Here is a 26,169-nt window from a genome sequence, read left to right as displayed (position 1 = left end):
ACTACAGGCACCCGCCACCAAGCCTGGTTCATTTTTTGTATTTTTAGTAGAGACAGGGGTTCACTGTGTTAGCCAGGATGGTCTTGATCTCCTGCCCTCATGATCTGCCCGCCTCGGCCTCCCAAAATGCTGGGATTACAGGTGTGAGCCACGGCACCCGACCTTTTTTTTTTTTTTTTTTTTTTTGAGATGGAGTCTCAAAGTCTGGAGCAACCTCGGGCTCACTGAAACCTCATCCTCCCAGGTTCTAGTGATTCTCCTGACTCAGCCTCCTGAGTAGCTGGGACTACAGGTGCACACCACCACCACCAGCTAATTTTTTTTTTTTTTTTTTTTTTTGAGACGGAGTCTCACTCTGTTGCCCAGGCTGGAGTGCAGTGGCGCGATCTCCACTCACTGCAAGCTCCGCTGCCTCCAGGGTTCATGCCCTTGTGCGCCTGCCACCACACCCGGCTAATTTTTTTTTTGTATTTTTAGTAGAGACAGGGTTTCACCGTGTTTGCCAGGATGGTCTCGATCTCCTGACCTCGTGATCCGCCCGCCTCGGCCTCCCAAAGTGCTGGGATTACAGGCGTGAGCCACCGCGCCCGGCCTAATTTTTGTATTTCTAGTAGAGACAGGATTTCACCATGTTGGCCAGGCTGGTCTCGAACTCCTGACCTCAAGTGATCCGCCTGCTTCAACCTCCCAAAGTGTTGAGATTACAGGCGTGAGCCACTGCACTTTGTGAAACCCGTGGTGAAACCCTGTCTCTACCAAAAATACAAAAATTAGCCAGGTGTGGTGGCGCACGCCTGTAGTCCCAGCTACTCGTGAGGTTGAGGAAGGAGAATCATTCAAACCTGGGAGGCGGAGGTTGTAGTGAGCTGAGACTGTGCCACTGCACTCCAGCCTGGGCGACAGAGTGAGACTCTGTCTTAGAAAAAGAAAAAAAACCTCCCAGACTGAAGAGAAGCAGCCCCAGGGGCATGCACCCTCAGCTTCCCCCTCCAAACTGGCTTCATATCTAACCCTCATGGGGGGGAATTTCTGGTCCCAAACAGCATGACAGCACTTTGAACATTCCAGTATCTGTTTATAAGGTAGTGTCCGCAGGGATTTGGAAGGTGTCTGGAGAATGCCTGGAAGGCAGCGCGCTAACTTCAGTGGCCTCCCCCAGCCAGCAGCACGAAGGGGTGAAAGGGTCCCAGGAGCCCCACCCCACCTACCGCCACCTCATCCTGAGTGTGAGAGCTGCAGCCGGCACAGACCAGGCGGTGAGTAATTGCAGGTTTGCTTCAAGCCTTCTGGGTCGTGAGAAACCAAACCAAGTTTCACTCCGGAAGGGCGTGCCTCCGCAGCAGGGGAGAGAAGGAAAGGGGTTGGGGGTGGGGTGGTCTCAGGTGGAGGTTAGCAGCAAGCTGGCCTGGAGCCCAGGCTCCAGAGCTTACCAAGCCGCAGCTGCTGGGCCCCGGCCCCTCTGGCCTCTGACACACCCCTGACTAGGCGGCCGCCCGGCAGGCCCTCCCTGCCCTCGGGTCTAAAGGCTGAAGCAATGAGCCATTTCCTTTCCTGTGCCCTCTGCCAGGGCCCCGCTGATTCCAGACACCAGCTAGGACGGGTAGTGCCGAGTGGCTGGAGGCAGAGGGAGGAGACTTGCAGCAGCCTCTCTCCAGTCTAGCTGTTGGATCATGCTCAGTAAATAATGTTTACAAAATAAGTAAATAAACAAGTCAGGGTGGGGCACGGTGGCTCACGCCTGTAATCCCAGCATTTTGGGAGGCTGAGGCGGGTGGATCATGAGGTCAGAAGTTCAAGATCGGCCTGGCCAAGATGGTGAAACCCCATCTCTACTAAAAATACACAAATTAGCCGGGCATGGTGGTAGGCGCTCGTAATCCCACTCCTCAGGAGGCTGAGGCAGAGAATTGCTTGAACCCGGGAGGCGGAGGTTGCAGTGAGCCGAGATCGCGCCTAGTCTGGGTGACAGCGAGACTTCGTCTCTAAAAGTAAATAAATAAATAAATTTAAATAAACAAATGAACAACAACAAACAACTTTGTCTTTATCCAGCCCCTGGACTGAGGGTACACAGATTGACCTCTGGGGAAGTTTTCATTCTGCAGAAAGGGGAGAAGAGATAACTTGGCAAATGATTCTAAGAGGGAACCTGGTGAGTGATCAACCCTGGATGTGAGGAAAGAGAAAACAGGTAGCCCAGGAGTGGCAAGGAGACCTGGGGTGCGGCTCTCAGCTCCCAGAAGAAGCTGGTTCCTTATCTGAGAACCTCAGCACTTTGGCAGGCCCAGGCGGGAGGATCACTTGAGCTCAGGAGTTAAAGACCATCCTGGGCAACATAGCAAGACCCCTAAAAAAACGAGTGAAGTGCCTACTTTGTATCCTGACCCAGGCTTATGGGGAGGGTTAAGTGAATGCATGGAAGTGACCAAGTACAGCATAGCTTCGGGGCCTGCAGCTGCCATAAGCATCACTAAGTCTCATGACTATGGGGGAGGTTATCTTAGCTGTAAAAAACCGGAAGCCTTCCGGGCAGAAGCAAAGTCTCTGGGGCCTTTGGAGGCTCTCGGAATCTTCCCAGGGCATTTCTCAGACTCTCTGTGTAAACAGAGGGGACTTGGCTTGAAGCCTCAATTAACACAGCAGCTAATTCCCCCAACATAACTTCCCAGGGCTCCCAGGAGGAAAAAACTGTTTCCAAGGCTCCCAGCTCACTCCCGCCCCTTAGGGAGCTCCTAGACTGCCTGTGTCCTCCTGGTAGGCCCCTGGGAGTAATTCTCAAGCCAAGGGAAACTGAGACCCAGGATGCCAAGGGAACTGGTTCAGGGATCGTGGCCCCTAAATAAGCCTAGCAAGGCAGCTAGAACAGTGATTGGCACACATGGCTGTTCCTTGGATTTACCTAGGATGCCTGGGTTCCCCGACCCCATCCCTGTCCATGCCCTGGAGATCCTGGTGTAACCTATCTGGGGAAAAGCCTGGAACATCTCAGAGCTCAGTGCACAGGCTTCTCCCAGGCTAGCCGTGCCCTGTCCCTGACTGCACAGCCCTCAGCAATAGAAGAGAAAGCCCTGTAACTCCATTAAGTGAGAAAAGGTGTGATTCACCTCACCCCTGCTAATCACACTCACAAAAGCCTCAATTAACACAACAGTTAATCCCCGCAACAAGATTTCACCTGGGGCTGCCTCTCCCCCTCCCCATAAGGCAGGACCTGGGAGGTGCTCCCTGCAGCTGCACCCCAGGAAAGGGTTAACAGGAAGTGCCTGGCGTCCTGCAGCCACAGAAGCCCCATTGTTTTCCAGCCCGTCCCCTCCCCCTCGTCCAGGAAGACCCTCCGGGGAGCCCCTTCCAAGTGCCCTGGAGTCTCTCTAGGCTGAAGGCCAGCCCATCGGGAGAGCGTGCACAGGAAAAGGAAACCGGCTGGGTGCGGGCTGGGGAGGCACAGCTGTCACTGACGCATCTCAGGCCGGGGGCAGTTTCCGAGGAGGGGCGCTCCACCTTGCCCGCCTGGTGTGTGGGGGAGGGGGTCAGCCCTCCCTACAGTCCCCATCTGGAAGCCAAAAGCCTTTTATTTGGGGTTCTTAGGTAAAACTGGATCCCCTGCCTCCCTCCAGCCATGCCCCCACCCCACCCCACCCCACCCCACCCCACCCCAAGCATCCCTGGGTCCGAAAGTTTAACACCCACCCCTCCTCCATCTGATTTCAGATCACTCCTCCAGGTCCTAACTGTCAGCTTTTTCTGATTAACTGTGCTGGGTGGGGTGGCCTGGATGGGGTTGGGGTGGTTGCAGGAAGAACTGTTGGCAATTCCCTGGGAGCCCGTGGGGGCGGGCTGGCTGAGGGTGAGCAGCTGGCAACCAGACAGGCCGAGGCCCTGGGTGGACAGGCCGAGGAGGAAATTAATTGGTGCCAGTCAGGTGGCCAGCCGACTGGGAGGACGGCACCGCAGGGGGCCCGGCCAGACACTGAGGTGCGGAAGAGCTGGGGGATGGGCGGACAGTGAATGCTGGGATTATGTCTTAACTAGGACTCAACAATGTACTGGGGGAGGGGCCAATTGGACCAGGAGGCTCGAAGACAGGGCAGGGAAGGGCAGCAGGGCTGGGGCCCCTGAGGGTTTCTTCTGAGAAAGGGATTCACCAAAGGGCCAGGCGGGGAGCACGATGGGGGGAGGCCTCAGCTATCTTGGACATAAGTTTCGGGAGACACAAGCGCCCCTTAACACAGACATAGGTGGGATGACCCCCTAGGCTGAGCCTCAGGAAACAGGAAAGGTCCTAGAGCGCTTCTGGACACAGGTGGAGGAGGTCTGGGCTTCCCTGGACAAACGTGGGGGTCTGAACGCATCTGGACACAGGTGGAGAAGATCCGGTCTCCCCCAAACACAGGTGTGTGGATCTGAGCTCCACTAGACACGGCTATGAGGGTCGTGGCCTCCCCTAAACGCTAAAAAACCGGGGAAGGTGTAGGTTTTCCTGAGCACAGCGGGTTCTGAGCTCCTCTGGGCTCCCTAAGTACACGTGGAGGTTTCAGCAACCCCCAAGCCAAACAGAGTAGTGTGAGCCTCAAACTCTGGCAAGTCCCATTACTCTTTCATTCTCTCGGCCCTTTTTCCCTGATTGGGAGCCGAACCCCCGAGGGCGGTGCAGAAGCCGCGACTTCCCCACGCCTCTGACGCCCCCAGGCCCTGGGCGCGGCCTCCGCCTCCGCCTTCCCGCTGCGCCGCAAGCTCTGCCCCCGCCTCCCTGGGACAGGCAGGGCGGGTACGGGAAGGGGGCGTGGCCCGAGCAACTGACCACGCGGGGAGTTCTTGGAAGTCGCGGGTTGCACCGCGCGGGGGCGGAGCCCAGGGAAAAGCCAAAGGCGGGAGTCAATTTGCATGCCCCGCCCTTGGGCGTGATAGACGCAGGATGGCTCGGCCCCGCATAGTGACGCCCTACCCACCTCCAACGCTAAGCCTCCCGCTCACATTTCCTTGGTAAGATCAAGTCCCTGCCCTGCCTGGCTAGCAACTGGGCCGCGGCGTGGCCTGCGTCGTCCCTGCCCCCGGGCGGGTGGACTTCGCCCAAGGTCCTGAAACCGGGTAAACCGGTCTAGGTGCTGCTTCTGGGTTGGTCCCGACCTGTGGCCCGGCCCTTGCCCAGATCTATAGCGGCTGAACTGATGCGCCCTTCCCATAAGTCCTGCACGGCACAGCAGGGCAGGGCACAGTGGGGAGAAGGCTTCGGGAGGGAGGACCTGACTAGAGTGTCCTTTATTTGCTGTCTTGCAGAGCAAAACTCTGGGCCTGTTTCCTCATCTGTACTCAGTGGACGTTAAGAGGACATCTCAAACGAAGGTTGCAAAGGCATCATTCATTCACAAAAACCACTTAGTTAACCATCTGCTAGACTTGGTCCCTGCTATCATGGAGGCCATAGGCTACAAGAGGAGACTAACTCAGAAACAACGGTTTAATTCTACAAAGGTAAAATTGCACTTGTGATAAGCATTAAGAAAAAAAATATTTATTTTATTTATTTATTTTTGGAGACTGTCTCGCTCTGTTGCCCAGGCTGGTGTGCATTGGTGCAATCTCAGCTCACTGCAACCTCAGTCCCCCAGCCCCGGGTTCAAACGGTTCTCCCATCTCGGCCTCCGGAGTAGCTGGAACTACGGGTGCGCACCATCACACCTGGCTAATTTTTGTATTTTTAGTAGAGATGGGCTTTCACCATGTTGGCCAGGCTGGTCTCAAACTCCTGACCTCAAGTGATCCACCTGCCTCAGCCTCCAAAAATGCTGGGATTACAGGCATGAACCACCACTCCCAGCCCTGCAAAAATTTATTTTATTATTATTATCTTTTGAGACGAAGTCTTGCTCTGTTGCCCAGGCTAAAGTGAAGTGGTGACCTCGGCTCACTGAAACCTCCACCTCCCGGGTTCAAGCGATTCTCTTGCCTCAGCCTCCCAAGTAGGTGGGAAAAAGGCTTCTGCCACCACGCCTGGGTAATTTTTGTATTTTTAGTAGAGACGAGGTTTCACCATATTGGCCAGGCTGGTCTCAAACTCCTGAACTCGTGATCTGCCCACCTTGGCCTCCCAAAGTGCTGGGATTACAGGTGTGAGCCACCGTGCCTGGCCTCATTTTTTTTGAGACAAAGCTCTGTCGCCCAACTGGAGTGCAGTGGCGCAATCTCGGCTCACTGAAACCTTCACTTCCAGGGTTCCAGCGATTCTCCTGCCTCAGCCTCTGGAGTACCTGGGACTACAGGTGTGCGTTACCATGCCTAGCTAATTTTTGTATTTTTAGTAGAGACGGGGTTTCACCATGTTGGTCAAGTTGGTCTTGAACTCCTGACCTCGTGATTCTCCTGCCTCTGTCTCCCAAAGTGTTGGCATAACACGCATAAGCCACCATGCCTGGCCAAATGTTTTAAATAAAGTAGCTCTTGATCCGAGTGTCAAATTTAGGGGTCTTGCCTCCCATCAGAGACTGGTTGAATAAGTAAATAAAATAATACCAGTCTGGGCAACATAGGAAGTCCATCTCTACAAAAATAAAAATAAAAAATTAGCCAGGCATTGTGGCATGTGCCTGGGGTCTCAGCTATGCTGGAAGCTGAGATGGGAGGATCCCTTGAGCACTCGACTTTGAGGCTGCAGTGAGCCTTGGATCACGCCACTACACTCCAGCCTGGGTGACAAAGCAAGACCCTGAATAAAAATAAAATAATTAATTAATTAATTAATTAAACTACTTTGGGAGGCCAAGGTGGGTGGATCACGAGATCAGGAGATCGAGATCATCCTGGCCAATATGATGAAACCCCGTTTCTACTAAAAATACAAAAATCAGCTAGGTGTAGTGGTGGGTGCCTGTAATCCCAGCTACTCGGGAGGCTGAGGCAGGAGAATCGCTTGAACCTGGGAGGCGGAACTTGCAGTGAGACGAGATCGTGCCACTGCACTCCAGCCTGGGTGACAGAGAAATACTCCATCTCAAAAAATAAAAATAAAATAAAGGGATCCTTAGGCCGAAAGAGGGTTAGACAGGGAACGTTTCCCTAAGGATTTCCCCTTTGAGTTGAACTGGCTTCACTAGGTGAGCAAGGAAGCTGGAAGATCTCCAGGAGGTCACGGCATAGCCAAAGGCCATGTGGCTGAGAAGACTGTGGAAGTCTGAGGGACAAAAAGCAGGTCCATGTGGCGTGGCTCATCGTGGTGATGCACGATTCAGCCAGAGATGCGATGGCCCCAGATCAAGCAGGGCCTTGCGGATCACCATAGGAGTTTGTCCCTCTTCCAGAAGCAGAATTTTCTAAATTCCGGGAGAGTGTGGCAAAATAATTCAAGGTTATTTATTTATTTTATTATTATTATTATTGTTATTTTTTTTTTTTTGCGACAGAGTCTCGCTCTGTCGCCCAGGCTGGAGTGCAGTGGCCGGATCTCAGCTCACTGCAAGCTCCGCCTCCCAGGTTTATGCCATTCTCCTGCCTCAGCCTCCGGAGTAGCTGGGACTACAGGCGCCCGCCACCACACCCGGCTAGTTTTTTTGTATTTAGTAGAGACGGGGTTTCACCGTGTTAGCCAGGATGATCTCAATCTCCTGACCTCGTGATCTGCCCATCTCGGCCTCCCAAAGTGCTAGGATTACAGGCTTAAGCCACCGCGCCCGGCCTATTATTTTTTTTTGAGACAGTCTCACTCTGTTGCCCAGGCTGGAGTGCTGTGGTGCGATCTTGACTCACTGCATCCTCTGCCTCCCAGGCTCAAGCGATTCTCCTGCCTCAGCCTCCTAAGTCACTGGGACCACAGGCACTCACCACCATGCCTGGCTAATTTTTGTATTTTGAACAGAGATGGTGTTTCACCATGTTGACCAGGCTGATCTCAAACTCCTGACCTCAGGTGATCCGCCCACCTCGGCCTCCCAAAGTGCTGGGATTACAGGCATGAGCCACTTCACCCAGCCCAATTCAATATTATTTGAATAAGATAAACTGAATCTCTCCAAATTTCTCCCTTTTCAACTTGCATCCCCCTTCTCCGCCCAAGCATAGTTTTCTTCCCTTGGAAACAATGTGTCCTTAAGGCTGGCTAATCTCTCTTTGAAACTTAAACCTGTTACTGTTTCAGCAGGATCTTTTGACATTGTTTTATTTTCATAGTAACCTTTTAAAAAACTGTTACTTTCTAAATAGGGAGAGTGATTAATAAGTGGGCTAACTCAAAGAACACTATTAGATGAATACAGTTAGCTGGGCATGGTGGCATACGCCTGCAGTTCCAACTACTCCAGAGGCTGAGGTGGGAGGACTGCTTGAGCCTAGGCGGTGCAGGCTGCAGTGAGCTATGATGGTGCTACTGTTCTCCAGCCTGGGCAACATAGCAAGACCCTGTCTATAAGTGATAATAATAATAGTACAATTGTTATGAGAATATCACAAAATCCTGACCCCTCAACCATCTGAGGTTTGAGAAATTCTAAGAGTAATGTAGAAGCCACTGATTTAATGAGATGATAAATATTAAGCATGTAACACCTGTTTACCCAAAACAACCTCATTCACTCATTCAGGCCCAGTTTGGACATTGGTAAAATTAACAGAATTAACTTCTGAGTTAGGGCACAGATCCTAAGTAAAAAAATAAATACCTGCAGGTGCAGTGGCTCATGCCTGTAATCCCAGCACTTTGGGAGGCTGAGGCAGGCAGATCACCTGAGTTCAGGAGTTCCAGACCAGCCTGGGCAACATGGTGAAACCCTGTGTCTATAAAAAATATGAAAATTAGCCAGGTGCAGTGGTGTGCACCTGCAATCCCAGCTACTCAGGAGGCTGAGGTGGGAGAATCTCTTGAACGTGTTAGGAAGATGTTGCAGTGAGCCAAGATTGTGCCACTGCACTCCAGCCTAGGCAATAGAGCAAGGCCCTGTTAAAGAGCCAGGCGCGGTGGCTCATGCCTGTAATCCCATCACTTTGGGAGGTTGAGGCGGGCGGATCACGAGGTCGAGATCGAGATCATCCTGGCCAACATGGTGAAACCCTGTCTCTACTAAAATACAAAAAATTCCGGCCAGTTGCAGTGGCTCATGCCTGTAATCCCAGGACTTTGGGAGGCAGAGGCAGGTGGATCACCTGAGGTCAGGAGTTTGAAACTAGCCTGGCCAACAAGATGAAACCCGCCTGGCCAACAAGGTGAAACCTCATCTCTACTAAAAATACAAAAATTAGCCAGGCATGGTGGCGGATGACTGTAATCCCGGCTACTCAGGAGGCTGAGGCAGGAGAATTGCTTGAACCCAGCAGGTGGAGGTTGCAGTGAGCCAAGATTGTGCCACTGCACTCCAGCCTGGGTGACAGAGTGAGACTTCGTGTCAAAAAAAAATTAGCTGGGCTTTCGGCTTGGAGGAGACCAAGGTGCAACTTTCTTCGGTCATCCAGAATCCAGGTTCTTCTGACATCAGCCAATTCCACCATGCTGCCAAAGTTCAACACCAACAAGATCAAATTCGTATACCTAAGGCACACCAGGGGTGAAGTGGGTGCCACTTCTGCACTGGCCCCCAAGATTAGTCCTCTGGGTCTGTCTCCAAAAAAACTTGGTAATGACATTGCCAAGGCAACGGGTGACTGGAAGGGCCTGAGGATGACAGTGAAACCGACCATTCAGAACAGACAAGCCCAGATTCAGGTGGTGCCTTCTGCCTTTGCCCTGATCATCAGAGCCCTCAAGGAACCACCAAGAGATAGAAAGAAACAAAAAAACATTAAACACAATGGGAATATTGCTTTTGATGAAATCGTCAACATTACGCGACAGATGCGGCACCGATCTTTAGCCAGAGAGTTCTCTGGAACCATCAAAGAGATCCTGGAGACTGCCCAGTCTGTGGGCTGTAATGTTGATGGCCGCCACCCTCATGACATCATAGATGACATCAACAGTGGTGCTGTGGAATGCCCAGCCAGTTAAGAAGCGCAAAGAAAAATATTTCAATAAAGGGTCATTTGACAACTGGAGGAAAAAAAAAAATTAGCCAGGCGTTGTGGCATGCGCCTGTAGTCCCAGCTACTCAGGAGGCTGAAGCAGGGGAATTGCTTGAATCCGGGAGGCGGGGGTTGCAGTGAGCGGAGATTGCGCCACTGTACTCCAGCCTGGCAACAGAGCGAGACTCCGTCAAAAAAAGAAAAAAAAAAAGAAAAAAGAAGAAGAAAAGAAAGAAGAAAGAAAAGAGAGAGAAGAAGAAGAAGAAAAAAATTAGCTGGGTGTGGTGGCGTAGTCTCAGCTACTCCGGAGGCTGAGGTGGGAGCACTGCTTGAGCCCAGGAGCTCAAGGCCACAGTGAACTGTGATCAAGCCACTGCCCTCCAGCCTGGGTGATAGAGAGAGACTCCAGTCGAAAGCAAGCAAGCAAGGAAGAAAAGGAAGAAAGAAAGAGAGAGAAAAGGAAGGAAGGAGGGAAAGAGAAAGAGAAAGAAAGAAAAAGAAAGGAAGGAAGGAAGAGAGAGAAAAAGAAAGAAAAGAAAGAAAAAAAAATTAGCTGTGCATGGTGCCTGAGCCTGTGGTCTAACCTGCTTGGGAGGCTGAGGTGGGAGGATTGCTTGAGCCTGGGAGTTCGAGGCTACATGGCTACTTTGAGCCATGACTGCACTGAAAACTCTTGGCCTCAAGTGATCCTCAGCCTCCTAAATTTTTGGGGTTACGGGCATGAACCACGGCACCCAGCACATTTAGCATCTTCTATGTGCTAGGCACTCTGCTAGGTTTGTTGTAAGGATTACATGCAGTATCTCAATCCTCACAACAAACCTAAAAGGCAGGGACTATTACTGTCCCCAATACGTTGCTGGGGAAACAGGCCCAGAGGGGGTCAAGTGACTTGCTCACTTGCTCAAGGCTGCATAGCAAGAAAGTAGACCTGGTTGTCTCCCTCCAGAATGTTCTTCTTCTTCTTCTTTTTTTTTTTTTTTTTTTTTTTTTTTTGAGACAGAGTCTTCCTCTGTAGCGCAGGCTGGAGTGCAGTGGTGCGATCTCAGCGCACTGCAGCCTGTGCTTCCCGGGTTCAAACGATTCTCCTGCCTCAGCCTCCGGAGTAGCTGGGATTACAGGTGCCTGCCACCTTGCCCGGCTAATTTTTGTATTTTTAGTAGAGATGGGGTTTCCCCATGTTGACCAGGCTGGTCTCGAACTCCTGACCTCTGGTGATCCGCCCACCTCAGCCTTCCAAAGTGCTCAGACTACAGGCGTGAGCCACGTGAGCCACGGAGGGGCCCGGAATAGGTGCTTCTTACCCCACTCCTGCAGCTGGCCTTTGTCACTCAGCATCATGTTTCTCGTTCCGAGTTATCTGTGCGGCCTGTGTGTGTAGTTCTGTCTGGCTCGGGTCCTCTAGGGAGAACCCATCTGGGAGGATGGGCATATAGGCTGTGCTGTATGCAATTTGTGCCAATTTAGTACAAGCCAGCAGCAAACACCTTTCTGGAGTCTCCTGCTGCAGGCTTGGGGTTCCCTGCTGGAACCTGCTGGTCACAGGATGGGTGACCTTTTTAGTTTTCACAGCTAGTGTCCAATCAATTAGTCCAGGCCTCACCGATGTCATTTGCGGTGACAAGGTTCAATGCTGCCTTTTCTGATGGGTCCAATGGGGTCTTGGGGATGGGTGTGTCTCAAGGGGATGTGTCTGTAGGGTGTTTGTTCCAGCCCCATCTTCCGTCCCATCACTTTCAGTCCCCAGCCCCACGGCGGCCGGGCACCGGAAACCCCCAAGGCCCGGGCGGGGGCGGGGGTCGGCCAAGCCGCTTCCCGCGGAAGGAAGGGCCCGGCGGTTCCTGCGACAGGATGCGCGGCGAGGCCCCCTCCCCAGCGGCCCGGGACTTCCCCAAGCCCCGCCACGCTAGCGGGGGAGTAACTCCGACGTGGGTGCATTGAGCTACTGCCTGCGGTGTGGGGCTCCAATGCCCCCACGTCCCGTGGGGGAGTTGGGTGGGTCAGGAATCAGAGTAGGTGGCGCCTTTTAAAAGTCCCCCCACGTGTTCCCAGGAAGGAATCAGGCAGCCGTGGGGGCGAGCTTGGCTGGAGGAGAACGGTGAGAAGCTCTCCTTCACAATCCACACAGGAGGGGAAAGGGGGTGTGGGTTGGGCGGAAGGGGAACCAAAGCTCCCAGATTCCACCAGCAGACGTTTTGAGGCCGGTCTGCCCCTCCTTCTACACTCCGGCCACGGGGTCAGTTCCCCTGGGGTCATGGGAAGCCTGCGGCGGCAGAGCCAGCCGTCGGGGGGGCGGGGCGAGTGCTTTCCCGGCGCCTCCCGCCGCCACCACTCCCCGCACCTGCGACTCTTTTGTCTTCCCGACAGGCCCCCTCCCTTCGCCCTGGGGCAACGCCTACAACCCCACTCCTAAACATACGTGGGGGACATTGAAAGGGCTTTCTCCTTTCAGGGTGGTTATTCTAGAGCTGGGGAGTAACCCAAGCAAATAACTAGGGCTGTAATGGGCATTTTTAAAAACCTAAAGCCGGGTGGAGACACTGCTTAGAGGCCCATTTCACAGATGAAGAAACTGAGGCTGCACGTCCCTGCCTAAGCCACAAAGCGATTTCTCCAGGAAGATACGGGAATTGGGGCATAAATAGCCCTTCAAAGCTCACCCACTCAGCTCCACCTGAGGCTGTAGGGCCCCGGCCGCAGCTGATTCAGTTTGGTCTCGGGGTGGGGGCGGGGGGAGAGATCGACCACCTTTCAAGGCTTCAAAGGGCGATCAGTCCCCAGCTCCGCTTGGTGCACTGTTTAGTACTATCGTCTCAACTCAGAAAGCCCCGACATCCCTGTCCCAGAGTTGTAGGACAATTTCAAGGGAACCCCCAAATCTGGAGGGGGCGGGGCTCCAGTTAGGGAATGCCCGGGCAAGGAAAAGAGGGCCCAGCCCTCTCCCGCCCACGTGGTAACCGGTCAGACCGGTTCTTGGGGCCCCAGCGAGCCGCCGCCAGCCCCTGACCCTTTAACCCCGCCCCTCCCCCACCAGAGCAGAAAACCAGACAGCACCGGCTTTTTTACTCAAATGGTCTTTATTTTCCTATCTGACATTTCTAACAAAACGCCAGGTAGACGGAATTAAAAAGAATTCACCACACGAAGGGTAAACAAAACAGACCCTCAGGAACTCCCTGGCAAAGATATTCCCCTCCCCAGATTGGCCCAGTTTCACCAGCAACTGCTCTCAGCTCAGCTTTATGCCTTTCCACTGACACCCCCACCCCTCCAACATTCTCGTGATTCAGACCAGGAACTTCTGGGATGATTGTGTCCGTGTCTGAGGGAGGGGCACGCTGAAACCTGGGAACCTACTGGGCACCTCTAATGCAGATGAGAAAAACTTGAATGTGAAACTAGATCAGCCCCCGCTCTCACCCGAAGGTGCAGAGGCGCGGGACATTAACCAGCAGCACGCGGGGGTGAAGTGACTCAGGCCACTCTCCTCCCCACTCCCCAGGGCGGGTGCACGCCCCAGACCCTCCTCCCAGGCCCCACACCCACGCAAGGCGACAGGAAGCTCCCCACGCCTGCCCCATGACGCAACGATGACCGCTTACACAAGTATGTCAGTGGAGGGGGAAGGGGAGTGCCTGGAATTCTCCGAGGTTGGAAACGCAAAACCAACTCTTGAAAAACCTTGAAAAGGGCCACCACAGCCCCCAGTACAAAATCAAGTCCGACCCTGAGGAGATCTAAAAAACAAAACAAAACAAAAATACAAAACAAAAACCCAAGCCTCCCTTCTCCCAGTCCAGAAGGAGAGCGAAAGGTTCACGTCCCAGTCCACTAAGACAGCACCTCTGGGCGCAGGTCTCTGCGGAAGGCGCCCGCGCCCCCGGCTCAGACTCCTCGGTGCCGTCGCTGCACACTGAAGGCGATGGCTCCCCGGGGACAGAGTCCCTCTCCGGGCCTCTCAGCAGCCCGGGCGGCGGCTTCTCTCCACGGTTTTCGCGGGCGCTCCCCCCGGGATGGAGGGGGGTGGCCTCGTCTCGGGTCTGCGCCCTCCGGCCGACGGTTCGACGCGCGCTCTGGGATCTGGCAGCGCCGCTCGGGGTCCTCAAAAGGCCACCACGGCCCGCACGAGCACGTTGAGCATGCTGTCCGCCGGGCGGCAGGCGGGCTTTGCCTCGCACGCGGGCGGCGCCGTCGGAGGGGCCGCGGGGCTGCAGTTCAGGAGGCCGGAGAAGCGCCTCTGCAGGACGCGGGCCAGGTTGGGAAAGGCGCCCTCCGCTTGCGCCGGGGGCGGTTGCAGGCGATCGGCGACTTCGGATGACGCCCCCTCCTCTTCCTCCTTTTCTTCCAGCCGGGCTTTCTTGCTCGGGACCAGTCCAGCGTCCCCGCCGTCGCTCAGGCTGCTGCTGCGTCGTTTGCGGCTGACTTTGGCGGGGCGCGGGCCACAGTAGGCGGAGGTCTCCTCGGCTGTCGGCGCCTCCTGCGTGTCCATGGGCTCCGGAGACGGGTGCTCACCGTCGGGGGTCGATGTCTCGGCCGTGGACTCAGGTTCCCGGGGCGGGTGCAGGCGAGGGTCAGAGGGGAGGGCGGGCGGCAAGGACACTTCGGGCTCGAGGGCCTCTACCTTGGCCGAGAGGTAGAGCTCCCGGGCGCTGCGCATGACCAGCGACAGCTGCAGACTCCGGTGCAGCCGCAGGCCACCGCGCTGCATGCGGGAGTGATACATCTTCCACACCGACAGGGTCATGATGCGCTGTGCCTCCTTCTGCACTTCCATGGCGACTCGACGGCGACGGCGGCGTGGGCTCCCGGGACGGACAGAACAGGCAGCAGGTGCACTCCGGACAACGGGCTCGCTCACGCCTCTCTCCACGAACCAACCCACGCAGTGACACTGCTAGGACGCTCTGCCCGGGCGCCCGCCACCCAGGCCCTTTTATACCCCCAGTGACGTCACTGAGAAACCCCGCCCAACCGAAGGACGCATCCGGGCTTTCCAACTCGTCGCGGCCAAACACTCCTTAAAGCGACAGAATGCGATTTACCCAGCAGGGAAAGGGGACGGGAACCCTGGCGAAGCTTCACCCCACTCCACGCTGAGCTCTCTGGGTGGGCTCCTTTCTCTCGGCCCCGCCGATGCATTAGCGCCTTGGCCCAAGGAAGGGGGGCCGGGGATGGGGCTCAGGGCCTACCCACATGCTCGCGTCTGGAGGCCCCAGTGGGTCGTGGGTGGCAAGTTTCCCTTCACACAGGGAAAGACCTGGGTTCCAGCCTGACCATGAGTGTCTTCTGCACCAATAATCATGCTAACAGCGCTTACTACGTGCCAGGCTAGGTTAAGAGCTCTCCTTTTATCCGTAATTCACCGAACCGCAGCCTCCACTCCTCGGAGGATACTGTTCTATCTGCTTCTTTCAAATGGGGAAACCAAGGCACAGTCACTGGGCCAATATTTACTAGACAAACAATATTTGCTACTGCTGTGAAAGGAGGCCACTGGGGCCTCCAGCTCTTCGGTCTCTAGCGTACGACAGCCCTTGCTTGTAGGCGGTGAGCCGCTGCGGGTTCCCGTGATTCGTACCAAGCCATTCCCCCGCAGTCTCCTGCGACAGGAGCTCCATGGGTGGGTTTAGAGCTCGCAAGGCTGCGAACCCGGCGCGCACGACAGTCCCCGTGAACACGTGGCTGCCGCCCCCCAGACAAGTGGGGACGAGTTCCGCCTCCGCGCTCCGGGAGGCGGGGTTCGGTTGGGAGCTGGAAACCCAGCAATGCAGAGACACAGCAAATAGAAAACCTCCGCCCTACCCTCCGCTACGCGCCGTCTCTCCAAGAAATCCTAATTGCAATTCCTCCAAAAAAAGGATGCAGACTTGTTCGAATGGCTCCATTCATTCCTGGTGCGGGCCCTTTAAGGGGTGGTGCGCCTCCCGTTTCCGCCCGCACTGGCTCGCGGCGCCTTCCCGCCACCAGCGCCCGCTGACTTCCACAACTAAATTTGGACGGAGTGACGTAGGACAGTCGCGCGGGCCGCTTCCGGTTGCCCATATTAGGAAAGGGCCCGTGATCGCCTTACCAGGCGGTGGCGGGGCTTCCGGGGGGGCGAGGGGCGGGGCTTTGCGCTCCGGGCACGCCCCTTCCCATCCCCCGTCTAGCCAGCCGGAGCAAGCTGGAGCCCCAGGCTTCCTGACTCGCATTCCAGCCATGTGGGTGGGGAGGAGAGTTTCACTTCCTTCCCTCCAGGGGCCAGGAAGGCGTGACGCCAGGAAAGCACCCCGCAGCGGGTAGGGGCGACCGGAGGGCTCCCACGAAGGCCATCTCCCAGAGACGCTACAGAACGACCCTACATACACAAGAGACGACCCGCTGAGACCCCGTTCATCCCATCTCTCCCCTTCCCAATTATTTCCCCCATACAAGGCCCCCTCCCAGGTTATCCCGGACCCCTGCCCCACACAGATCTTCTCAGGCCTTGGGGCACCCTCCCGTCCCGCCCTCCCCCCGCACGGTGGGAACTCAAAAATTATTCCCCCTTAAAAGACCATTCCCAAACTCGTCCCCATTCAACGATGGTGCCACACTGCGACGACCTGCCGAAGACGCCCCCGTCCCCGCCCCGCTAACCTTACCACGGAGACCCCACAATGACTTACCCGGCCCAGGCGCTATCTCTGAGACCCCACGCAGCAACTCTGACGCGCAAGGGGGCGACCCTCTGAGGACTCCCTCGGATAACCCGCCCACCCTCCAGGGGAGACCAGGCCCCCTACCACTCAAAAAAGTGCTTTCCCGAAGCTTCCCTCACCCCTCAACACACAGAGCGCCACTGTCACACATAGGGACGACCCTGAGTCCCTTCGCTGATATTCCTGGCCCGTACCCAGACGGAGACCCCACACAGAGGGCCCCCCTGGAGACCATCCTCAAAGCCACCATACCTCCCGCGACCCCCAGGCTCGCACCCAGAAAGAATCCGCGCTTCTGAAGACACCCACCTCCACGCACGCTCTCGAAGGTGACCTCCCCCCGCCCCTGGAATATCTGGGACCCCCACTCACGGCCACCTCGCCCCAAGGCGACCTCGAGGTGCCCCCAGCTTGCCCACTTCTCAGGAAAGAGAGATTTGGAGAATGCGGCAGAACTCCCCGCAGGAGCAGGCCCGCTCCTCGCCCCGCCCCGGCAGGGAGAAGGAAGGACCACCTCTCCCCCAAACCTGACACTCGGGACCCTGGACTGGGACGATCTCCCAGGTGCCAGCTCAGGGAGTCCATGAAAACGTTCAACCAATCGAATGAGCCCCTTCCCCAGCCATAGTCCCCAGCCGCCAGAGATAAGGGAGGCTACCATTATTTACATTGCCCGTGCCTGGAAGGGAAACTGAGGTTGAGCAGGAACAATCCGAGGAACTGAGCCTTGAACCGAGATTCCGAACTCGGACCCGAACAGGCCCAGCCAGAACTCCGACACCGCTCCCTACGGTGCGGCACAAGAGGGCGAAGGGGCGGGGCATGCGTACCGGAAGCTGCCTCTGCCCACAACCAAGATGGCTGCAGAGAGGGCGGAAGTGTCCGCACGTCCGGCCTCCGAGGCCTCTCTTTCTGCCCTGGCGGTCCCGCTCTCGATGGTGGCGTGACGGGGGGCGGGGGTGGTGGCGCGTTCTCCTGGGTTGGGAGAGAACCAGCCCGCGAACCCAGGCCGGGAGGGGGTTTCGGCCTGGGGGGAAGGGGATTGACATGTCTCTCGAAGACCCCTTTTTTGTAGTCCGAGGGTGAGTGACCACGACGGGGGAGGGCGGAGGGTGCTCCGTCCCCAATCCAGCTAGTGCCCGGGTGCCGGCTCCAGCGTGCCCGGCGGGCTAGGCAAGGCCGTCGGGGTGCAAAGTGGGAGGCGCACGCAGGGGTATGTGGGGGTCTCCGGAGTCCCCCATGCGTTTGGGTTTGCAATCGGGGGCAGAGGCAGGCGGAAGGACCGCCTGCCCCCAGCTGCGCCCGCCGTGCCCCTGCCCGCAGCGAGGTGCAGAAGGCGGTGAACACGGCCCGCGGGCTATACCAGCGCTGGTGCGAGCTTCTGCAGGAAAGCGCGGCGGTCGGACGCGAGGAGCTGGACTGGACGACCAATGAGCTACGGAATGGCCTGCGCAGCATCGAGTGGGACCTCGAGGACCTGGAAGAGACCATCGATATCCTGGGGCTTTGTGGCAGGGGGTGGCATGGGAGAGCTCACTGCGGTAGCAGGGGGCCTGGGAGCCCGCCCTCGGGGAGGGCTAGACCCCTAGGGAGGGGGATGATGATGCTATCTGGCTCTGGCCTTGACCCTTGACTCTCAGCCCACGTATAGTGGAAGCCAACCCAGGCAAGTTCAAGCTCCCTGCCGGGGACCTGCAGGAGAGAAAGGTGTTCGTGGAGCGGATGCGAGAGGCAGTCCAGGTCAGGAAAGGTCCTGCAGGCGGGGAGTGGGGGACGGTTTGAGTGTCTTTTTTGTTTTGTTTTCTTTTCTTTTCTTTTTTTTTTTTTTTAACAGAGTCTCTGTCGCTCAGGCTGGAGTACAGTGTTGCCATCTTGGCTTACTGCAACATACGCCTCCCGGTCTCAAGCGATTCTCGTGTCTCAGTCTCCTGAGTAGTTGGGACTTCACAGGTGCCTGCCACCATACCCGGCTAATTTTTGTGTTTTTAGTAGAGACGAGGTTTCACCATGTTGGGCAGGCTGGTCTCGAACTCCCGACCTCAGGTGATCCACCCGACTCGGCCTCTCAAAGTGCTGGGATTACAGGCGTGAGCCACCGCGCCGGGCCTGAGTGTCTTTCCTCCCTAATGCTGTCCTCACCTCCAGGAAATGAAGGACCATATGGTCAGCCCAACAGCCGTAGCATTTTTGGAGAGGAATAACAGAGAGGTAAGCCTTCCTAACCCACTCGGTCCACCTGAGCGCCTGGGGGTGACCACGCCTTTGAGTGCAAGCCAGATCCCTCTGCATGTGTTCGCCTGTCCCTTTTGCGACAGTGCCCGTCCTCTCTGTGTGCAGTTGTCTTCTTGCTGTCTACCTGCCTGCACTTTCTCGGTGTGTGCACCTGAACTTCTCTGTGTGTATATGTCCATGGGTTCCTCTCTACTGTCTCCTCTGGGTCTATACTGGTTTCCTGTTGCAGGGGACGGCTGGGGGCCTGTGTACCTATCTGCTTTCTGCTTCCATGCCATTTGTCCTGTTTGCAGCTGTTTCCAGGACGCATGCCTGCCTTTTACTCTTTTTTTTTTTTGAGATGGAGTCTTGCTCTGTTGCCCAGGCTGGAGTGTAGTGGCTCCATCTCAGCTCACTGCAAGCTCCGCCTCCTGGGTTCAAGCGATTCTCCTGCCTCAGCTTCCCTAGTAGCTGGGATTACAGGTGCCCATCACCATGTCCAGGTAATTTTTATATTTTTAGTAGGGTTTCATCATCCTGGACAGCCTGGTCTCGAACTCCTCACATCTCACATCAAGTGATCTGCCCGCCTGAGCCTCCCAAAGTGCTGGGATTACAGACATGAGCCATTGCACATAGCTTCCTTTTTTTTTTTTTTTTTTTTTTTTTCCCTGAGATGCAGTCTCGCTCTGTTGCCAGGCTGGAGTGCAGTGGCGCGATCTTGACTCACTGCAACCTCCGCCTCCTGGGATCAAGTGATTCTCCAGCCTCAGCTTCCTGAGTAGCTGAAATACAGGCACATGCCACCATGCCCGGCTAATTTTTTTTTTTTTTTGAGACGGAGTCTTGCTCTGTTGCCCAGGCTGGAGTGCTGTGATGTGATCTCGGCTCACTGCAACCTCCGCTTCCCGGGTTCAAGCCATTCTCTGTCTCATCCTCCCGAGTAGCTGGGATTATAGGCTTCCACCAGAATGCCTGGCTAAATTTTGTATTTCTTTTTTCTTTTTTTTTTTTTTTGAGACGGAGTCTCACTCTGTCGCCCAGGCTGGAGTGCAGTGGCCGGATCTCAGCTCACTGCAAACTCCGCCTCCTGGGTTTATGCCATTCTCCTGCCTCAGCCTCCCACCTGTAGCTGGGACTACAGGTGCCCACCACCACACCTGGCTAGTTTTTTGTATTTTTTTAGTAGAGACAGGGTTTCACCGTGTTAGCCAGGATGGTCTTGATCTCCTGACCTCGTGATCTGCCTGTCTCAGCCTCCCAAAGTGCTGAGATTACAGGCTTGAGCCACCGCACCCGGCCAAATTTTGTATTTCTAGTAGAGACGGGGTTTCAACATCTTGGCCAGGCTGGTCTTGAACTCCTGACCTCGTGATCCACCCACCTCGGCCTCCCAAAGTGCTGGGATTAGGTGTGAGCCACCGTGCCCGGCCAATTTTTGTATTTTTAGTAGAGACGGAGTTTCATCATATTGGCCAGGATGGTCTCGATCTCCTGACCTTGTGATCCACCAGCTTTGGCCTCCCAAAGTGCTGGCCTCCCAAATGGCATGAGCCATTACGTCCGGCCAGCTTCCTTTTTTTTTTTTTGTTAAACGGAGTCTTGCCCGCAGGCTGGAGTGCAGTGGTGCAATCTTGACTCACTGCAACCTCCACTTTCCGGGTTCAAGCAATTCTCCTGCCTCAGCCTCCCGGGTAGCTGGGACGACAGGAGTGTGCCACTATGCCCGGCTAATTTTTGTGTTTTTAGTAGAGACGGGGTTTCCCCGTGTTGGCCAGGCTGGTCTCGAACTCCCAACATCAGGTGATCTGCCCCCACCTTTTCATCTGTGCATGTACCTCACCTATTTGGGTGCGTGCACTTGGCCTCTGAGTGTATCTGCATTTCCCCCCGTCATATCCTCATATCCGCCAATTTTCTCTGTAATGTGCCTGCCGTGTGTGTGTGTGTGTGTGTGTGTGTGTGTGTGTGTGTGTGTGTGTGTGTCTGTGTTTCTCCCAACCACCCCTGTCAGTCTACCTTTTCTCTTGGTGTTCTCTGTTGATATTTTTCATATGTTGAGAACCACCAGCCTTTCTCTCTCCCTCATAAGCCTACATGGGGTCAGGGAGGGTCCTACCAGTTTGTCATCCCATAGCTGTGCCCACATGCCTTCCAGATGTGCTGCCTTGGGGGAATTGAAGTCCAAACTCTAAAATACATCTGTTGAAGCCAGGCATGGTGGCCCACACCTAAAAGCTCAGCACTTCGTGAGGCCGAGGCAGGTGGATCACCTGAGGTCAGGAGTTCAAGACCAACCTGGCCAACATGATGAAACCCTGTGTCTACAAAAAATACAAAAATTAGCCAGGCGTGGTGGTGAACACCCATAATCTCAGTTACTTGGCAAGCTGAGGCAGGAGAATTGCTTGAACCCGGGAAGTAGAGGTTGCAGTGAACCGAGATCACACCAGTGTACTCCAGCCTAGGTGACAGAGCAAGTCGCTGTCTCAAATAAACAAACAAACAAACATCTGTTGGGCCAGGTGCAGTAGCTCACGCCTATAATTCCAGCACTTTGGGAGGCCGAGGCGGGTGGATCGTTTGAGGTCAGGAGTTCGAGACTAGCCTGGATAACATGGGGAAACCCCATCTTTACTAAAAATACAACAATTAGCCAGATGTGGTGGCAGGTGCTTGTAATCCCAGCTAAAATCCCCCCCGAAATAAATAAATAGTAAAATGTGACATTTACTAGCATTACTTACTATGTGTTGGGTACTGCTCTAAGTGTCCCCCATGAATTAATTTTTTTTTTTTTTTGAGACAGAGTCTCGCTCTGTCGCCCAGGCTGGAGTGCAATGGCCAGATCTCAGCTCACTGCAAGCTCCGCCTCCCGGGTTCACGCCATTCTCCTGCCTCAGCCTCCCAAGTAGCTGGGACTATAGGCACCCGCCACCTCACCTGGCTAGTTTTTTGTATTTCTTTAGTAGAGACGGGGTTTCACCGTGTTAGCCAGGATGATCTTGATCTCTTGACCTTGTGATCCGCCTGCCTTGGCCTCCCAAAGTGCTGGGATTACAGGCTTGAGCCACCGCGCCTGGCCTTTGAATTAATTCTTTTTTTTTTTTTTTTTTTTTTTTTTTTTGAGACGGAGTCTCACTCTGTCGCCCAGGCTGGAGTGCAGTGGCCGGATCTCAGCTCACTGCAAGCTCCGCCTCCCGGGTTCATGCCATTCTCCTGCCTCAGCCTCCCGAGTAGCTGGGACTACAGGCGCCCGCCGCCTCGCCCGGCTAGTTTTTTGTATTTTTTAGTAGAGACGGGGTTTCACCGGGTTAGCCAGGATGGTCTCGATCTCCTGACCTCGTGATCCGCCCGTCTCGGCCTCCCAAAGTGCTGGGATCACAGGCTTGAGCCACCGCGCCCGGCCTGAATTAATTCTTTAAATCCTCATTTCAACCCAGAAAACTTCCCATTTTATTTATTTTTTTTGAGGCAAGTTCACTCTGACACCCAGGCTGGAATGCAGTGGTGTGATCTCAGCTCACTGCAACTACCACCTTCCAGGTTCAAGTGATTCTCCTGTCTCAGCCTCACAAGTAGCTGGGATTACAGGCGTGCACCACCACACCTGGTATTTTTTTTATTTTATGTTATTTTATGTTATGTTATGTTATGTTATTTTATTATTTTTTATTTTATTTTTTTATTTTTTGAGAGAAGGTCTTAATCTGTCACCCAGGCTGGAGTGCAGTGGTGTGATCTTGGCTCACTGCAGCCTCCGCCTCCCAGGTTCAAGTAATTCTCCTGCCTCAGCCTCCCGAGTAGCTGGAATTACAGGCACCCGCCACCACGCCTGACTACTTTTTGTATTTTTGGTAGAGATGGGGTTTCACCATGTTGGCCAGGCTAGTCTCAAACTCTTGACCTTGTAATCCATCTGCCTCGGCCTCCCAAAGAGCTGGGATTACAGGCATGAGCCACTGCAGCCAGCCCAATTTTTGTACTTTTAGTAGAGATAGAGTTTCACCATGTTGGCCAGGCTGGTCTCAAGCTCCTGACCTCAAGTGATCTGCCCACCTCTGCCTCCCAAAGTGCTGGGATTACAAGCCTGAGCTACCATGCCCATCCTGTTCTCTGCATTTTACAGATGAGGAATCTGAGGCACAAGGAAGTCAAATGACGGGGTCTCTGGGTCACCTTGCTAGTAAGTGGTGAGTGGGGAATGCAGGCTCTCCTGCCCCAGAGTCTGCCTCCCTGACTCACCACTGTGGGGATTTGTCCCCCATGCCCCTCTGGGAGTTGGGGTCCCTCCCCGAGCCTATGTTGTGTGCCCCTGCAGATCCTGGCAGGCAAGCCAGCTCCCCAGAAGTCACTCAGCGACCTGCTGGATGCCAGTGCAGTCTCGGCCACGTCTCGCTACATCGAAGAGCAGCAGGCCACACAGCAGGTTTTGGGGCCGGTGGGGTGGATCCAGGGAGGGGAGAGTCTTGCAGACCGATCTGAGGTCTGAGGTCCCTTTATGTTGTTGTTGTTGAGATGGAGTCTTGCTTTGTTGCCAAGGCTGGAGTGCAGTGGCGTGATCTCAGCTCACTGCAACCTCCCAGCTTCAAGCGATTCTCCTGCCTCAGCCTCCTGAGCAGCTGGGATTACAGGCGCCCACCACAATGCCTGGCTAATTTTTATATTTTTAGGAGAGTTGGAGTTTCACCATGTTGGCCAGGCTGGTCTTGAACTCTTGGCCTCAAGTGATCCACCTGCCTCGGCCTCCCAAAGTGCTGGGATGACAGTCATGAGCCACCGTGCCTGGCCTTCTGGGGTCCTTTTCAACAGCACCTCCCACCCCTTCGCTCTGCAGCTGATCATGGACGAACAGGATCAACAGCTGGAGATGGTGTCTGGGAGCATCCAGGTTCTGAAGCACATGTCCGGCCGCGTTGGGGAAGAGCTGGACGAGCAGGGCATGTGAGGCCAGGACCCTGGGGGTGGGCCAGGGTCTCTCGGACACCCTGGTGTGTCTGGGCCGTCTGGGGCTGATGCCATCCTGTTCTTGGCAGCATGCTGGATGCCTTCGCCCAAGAGATGGACCACACCCAGTCCCGCATGGACGGGGTCCTCAGGAAGTTGGCCAAAGTATCCCACATGACGAGTGGTGAGTCCCCTTGGGGGCGAGGTCAGTCCTAGTGGGGGCAGGTTGTAGGTGGTACCCTCTCCCCCGGTGACCTCTGATCTTCTCGTTCCCAGACCGCCGACAGTGGTGTGCCATCGCCGTGCTGGTGGGGGTGCTTCTCCTCGTTCTTATCTTACTTTTCTCTCTCTGACCCCAGCCCTCCCTGGCAGGCTGGTCCGTTAAGCCTGGGGAGCCACCAAGCACTTTGGAGCTGGCCTAGCCCCCTAGGAGGAGAGGGTCCCTCCTGGGTAGCTGGAAAGTAGAGGTTCCTGCCTGGGGAACTGTCCCCATGGCTCCCCCCCAGAGCCAGTGGTACCCTTCAGGACCCTGGGCCGAAACCACCACCACTGGTCCTGTGTCAAGTGCACTTAGGGGGTGGTAGAGGCAGCGTCACCTCAGACACACCCCTCTCCATTTCCAGTTCCGGGACCCCAAAGCCATTCGCCCCTGTGCCTTACACATGTGCCAACCTGGAAATAAAACGTCAGCCTTTTTTATACGTATTTGTGTCGTGTGGTGTGTGTTGACTGCAAATGCGTGACTGAGCCCTGATTGGGACTCCCATTCTAAGCCAGTGCTTGCACAAGTGCCCCAGTGTGTCTGTGCACATGTGCGTGTTCCGGATTCCTTTTTTTTTTTTTTTTTTTTTTTTGAGACGGAGTCTCGCTGTGTCTCCCAGGCTGGAGTGCAGTGGCGTGATCTCGGCTCACTGCAAGCTCCGCCTCCCGGGTTCACGCCATTCTCCCGCCTCAGCCTCCCAAGTAGCTGAGACTACAGGCGCCCGCCACCACGCCCGGCTAGTTTTTTGTATTTTTAGTAGAGACGGGGTTTCACCATGTTAGCGAGGATAGTCTCGATCTCCTGACCTCGTGATCCACCCGCCTCGGCCTCCCAAAGTGCTGGGATTACAGGCTTGAGCCACCGCGCCTGGCCTTTTTTTTTTTTTTTTTTTTGAGACAGAGTTTCACTCTTGTCACCCAGGCTGGAGTTCAGTGGTGCGATCTCTGCTAACTGCAACCTCCGCCTCTTGGTTTCCAGCAATTCTCCTGCCTCAGCCTCCCAAGTAGCTGGGATTGCAGGCATGTGCCACCACACCCAGCTAATTTTTGTATTTTTAGTAGAGATGGGGTTTCACCATGTTGGCCAGGCTGGTCTCAAACTCCCGACCTTAAGTGATTTGCCTGCCTCAGCCTCCCAAAGTGCTGGGATTACAGGCATGAGCCACCATGCCCAGGTGAATCTTTTTTTTTTAATGGCTTAGGTTCTCTTGATCTTTTTATTTTTATTTTTGAGATGGAGTCTCGCTCTGTCACCCAGGCTGGAGTGCAATGGCGTGATCTCGGCTCACTGCAACCTCTGCCTCCTGGGTTGAAGCGGTTCTCATGCCTCAGCCTCCTGAATAGCTGGGATTACAGGAATGCTACACCATACCCAACTAATTTTTTATTTGTAGTAGAGATGTGGTTTTGCCATGTTGGCCGGGCTGGTCTTGAACTTGAACTGACCTCAAATGATCCGCCTATCTCGGCCTCCCAAAGTGCTGGGATTACAGGCATGAGCCACTGTGCCTGGCCTGTTTTGGGTTTGTTTGTTTGAGACAGGGTCTCTCTCACTCTGTCTCCCAGATGGGAGTACAGTGGCACAATGATGGCTCACGGCAGTCCGGAACTCCTGGGCTTAAGGCAGCCTTCCACCTCAGCCTCCTAAGTAGCTGGGACCACAGGTGCATGCCACCTCGCCTGGCTATTTTATTTTTGTAGAGACAGGGTCTCCCTATATTGCCCAGGTTGGTCTCAAACTCCTGGGCTCTACTGATCCTCCTCTCTCAGCCTTCCAAAGTACTGGAATTATAGGTGTGAGCCACTGTGCCTGGCTTCTATGTTATTATTTATTTATTTAGAGATGGAGTCTTGCTCCGTCATCCAGGCTAGAGGGCAGTGGCACAATCTTGTCTCACTGCAACCTCCACCTCCCGGATTCAAGTGATTCTCCTGTCTCAGCCTCCCGAGTAGCTGGGATTACAAGCGCCCGCCACCACACCCAGATAATTTTTGTATTTTTAGTAGAGATGGGATTTTGCCATGTTGGCCAGGCTGGTCTTGAACTCCTGACCTCAGGTGATCCACCTGCCTCAGCCTCCCAAAGTGTTGG

General features: G+C 55.0%; 2 protein-coding genes, 1 long non-coding RNA gene and 1 pseudogene across 4 annotated transcripts in view; 2 read left to right on the top strand and 2 right to left on the bottom strand.

Annotated features, from left to right (window-relative positions):
• The window catches only part of LOC105463658 (uncharacterized), a 39,201-nt gene extending 35,331 nt beyond the window's left edge, over positions 1-3,870 (bottom strand). Inside the window, exons 1-2 of the long non-coding RNA XR_011617737.1 lie at positions 3,688-3,870; positions 1,209-1,982 (exon numbers count right to left, since the gene is read on the bottom strand). This is a non-coding gene — a long non-coding RNA (uncharacterized lncRNA). The remainder of the gene's footprint in view (positions 1-1,208; positions 1,983-3,687) is intronic.
• LOC105486895 (large ribosomal subunit protein uL11 pseudogene) lies at positions 857-10,773 on the top strand (annotated as a pseudogene).
• Positions 10,774-13,036: 2,263 nt separating this feature from the next.
• LOC105463731 (immediate early response 2) lies at positions 13,037-16,402 on the bottom strand. Its single transcript, XM_011711021.3, has one exon. The coding sequence runs from the start codon at positions 14,750-14,752 to the stop codon at positions 14,081-14,083; it is 672 nt and encodes a 223-aa protein (XP_011709323.2). The 5' UTR covers positions 14,753-16,402; the 3' UTR covers positions 13,037-14,080.
• Positions 16,403-17,602: 1,200 nt separating this feature from the next.
• Positions 17,603-24,521, top strand: LOC105463786 (syntaxin 10). 2 transcript variants are annotated; one of them, XM_011711125.2, is made up of 8 exons: positions 17,605-17,740; positions 17,982-18,151; positions 18,304-18,398; positions 18,804-18,866; positions 23,191-23,298; positions 23,707-23,813; positions 23,906-24,000; positions 24,093-24,521. In XM_011711125.2, exons 1-8 carry the CDS (start codon positions 17,706-17,708, stop codon positions 24,167-24,169), a joined length of 750 nt encoding a protein of 249 aa, XP_011709427.1. In that variant the 5' UTR covers positions 17,605-17,705; the 3' UTR covers positions 24,170-24,521. The 2 variants fall into 2 exon arrangements, with proteins under 2 accessions (XP_011709513.1, XP_011709427.1); XM_011711211.2 differs by lacking the exon at positions 24,093-24,521 and having other exon boundaries at positions 17,603-17,740; positions 23,707-23,809; positions 23,906-23,994.
• The last annotated feature ends 1,648 nt before the right edge of the window (positions 24,522-26,169 follow it).

Source organism: Macaca nemestrina, chromosome 20 (genome assembly GCF_043159975.1).
Source record: "Macaca nemestrina isolate mMacNem1 chromosome 20, mMacNem.hap1, whole genome shotgun sequence".
Classification (NCBI taxonomy): domain Eukaryota; kingdom Metazoa; phylum Chordata; class Mammalia; order Primates; family Cercopithecidae; genus Macaca; species Macaca nemestrina.
The sequence above is the reverse complement of the archived record's forward strand: the minus strand, read 5'-3'. Positions and strand labels throughout refer to the sequence as shown.

Excerpts from the sequence above, each read along its gene's own strand:
- LOC105463731 (XM_011711021.3), bottom strand. The coding sequence starts at position 14,752 with ATGGAAGTGCAGAAGGAGGCACAGCGCATCATGACCCTGTCGGTGTGG.
- LOC105463786 (XM_011711125.2), top strand. The coding sequence starts at position 17,706 with ATGTCTCTCGAAGACCCCTTTTTTGTAGTCCGAGG. Across the intron at positions 18,867-23,190 it reads TGGAGAGGAATAACAGAGAG|ATCCTGGCAGGCAAGCCAGC; the intron begins GTAAGCCTTCCT and ends GTGCCCCTGCAG. Across the intron at positions 24,001-24,092 it reads AGTATCCCACATGACGAGTG|ACCGCCGACAGTGGTGTGCC; the intron begins GTGAGTCCCCTT and ends TCTCGTTCCCAG.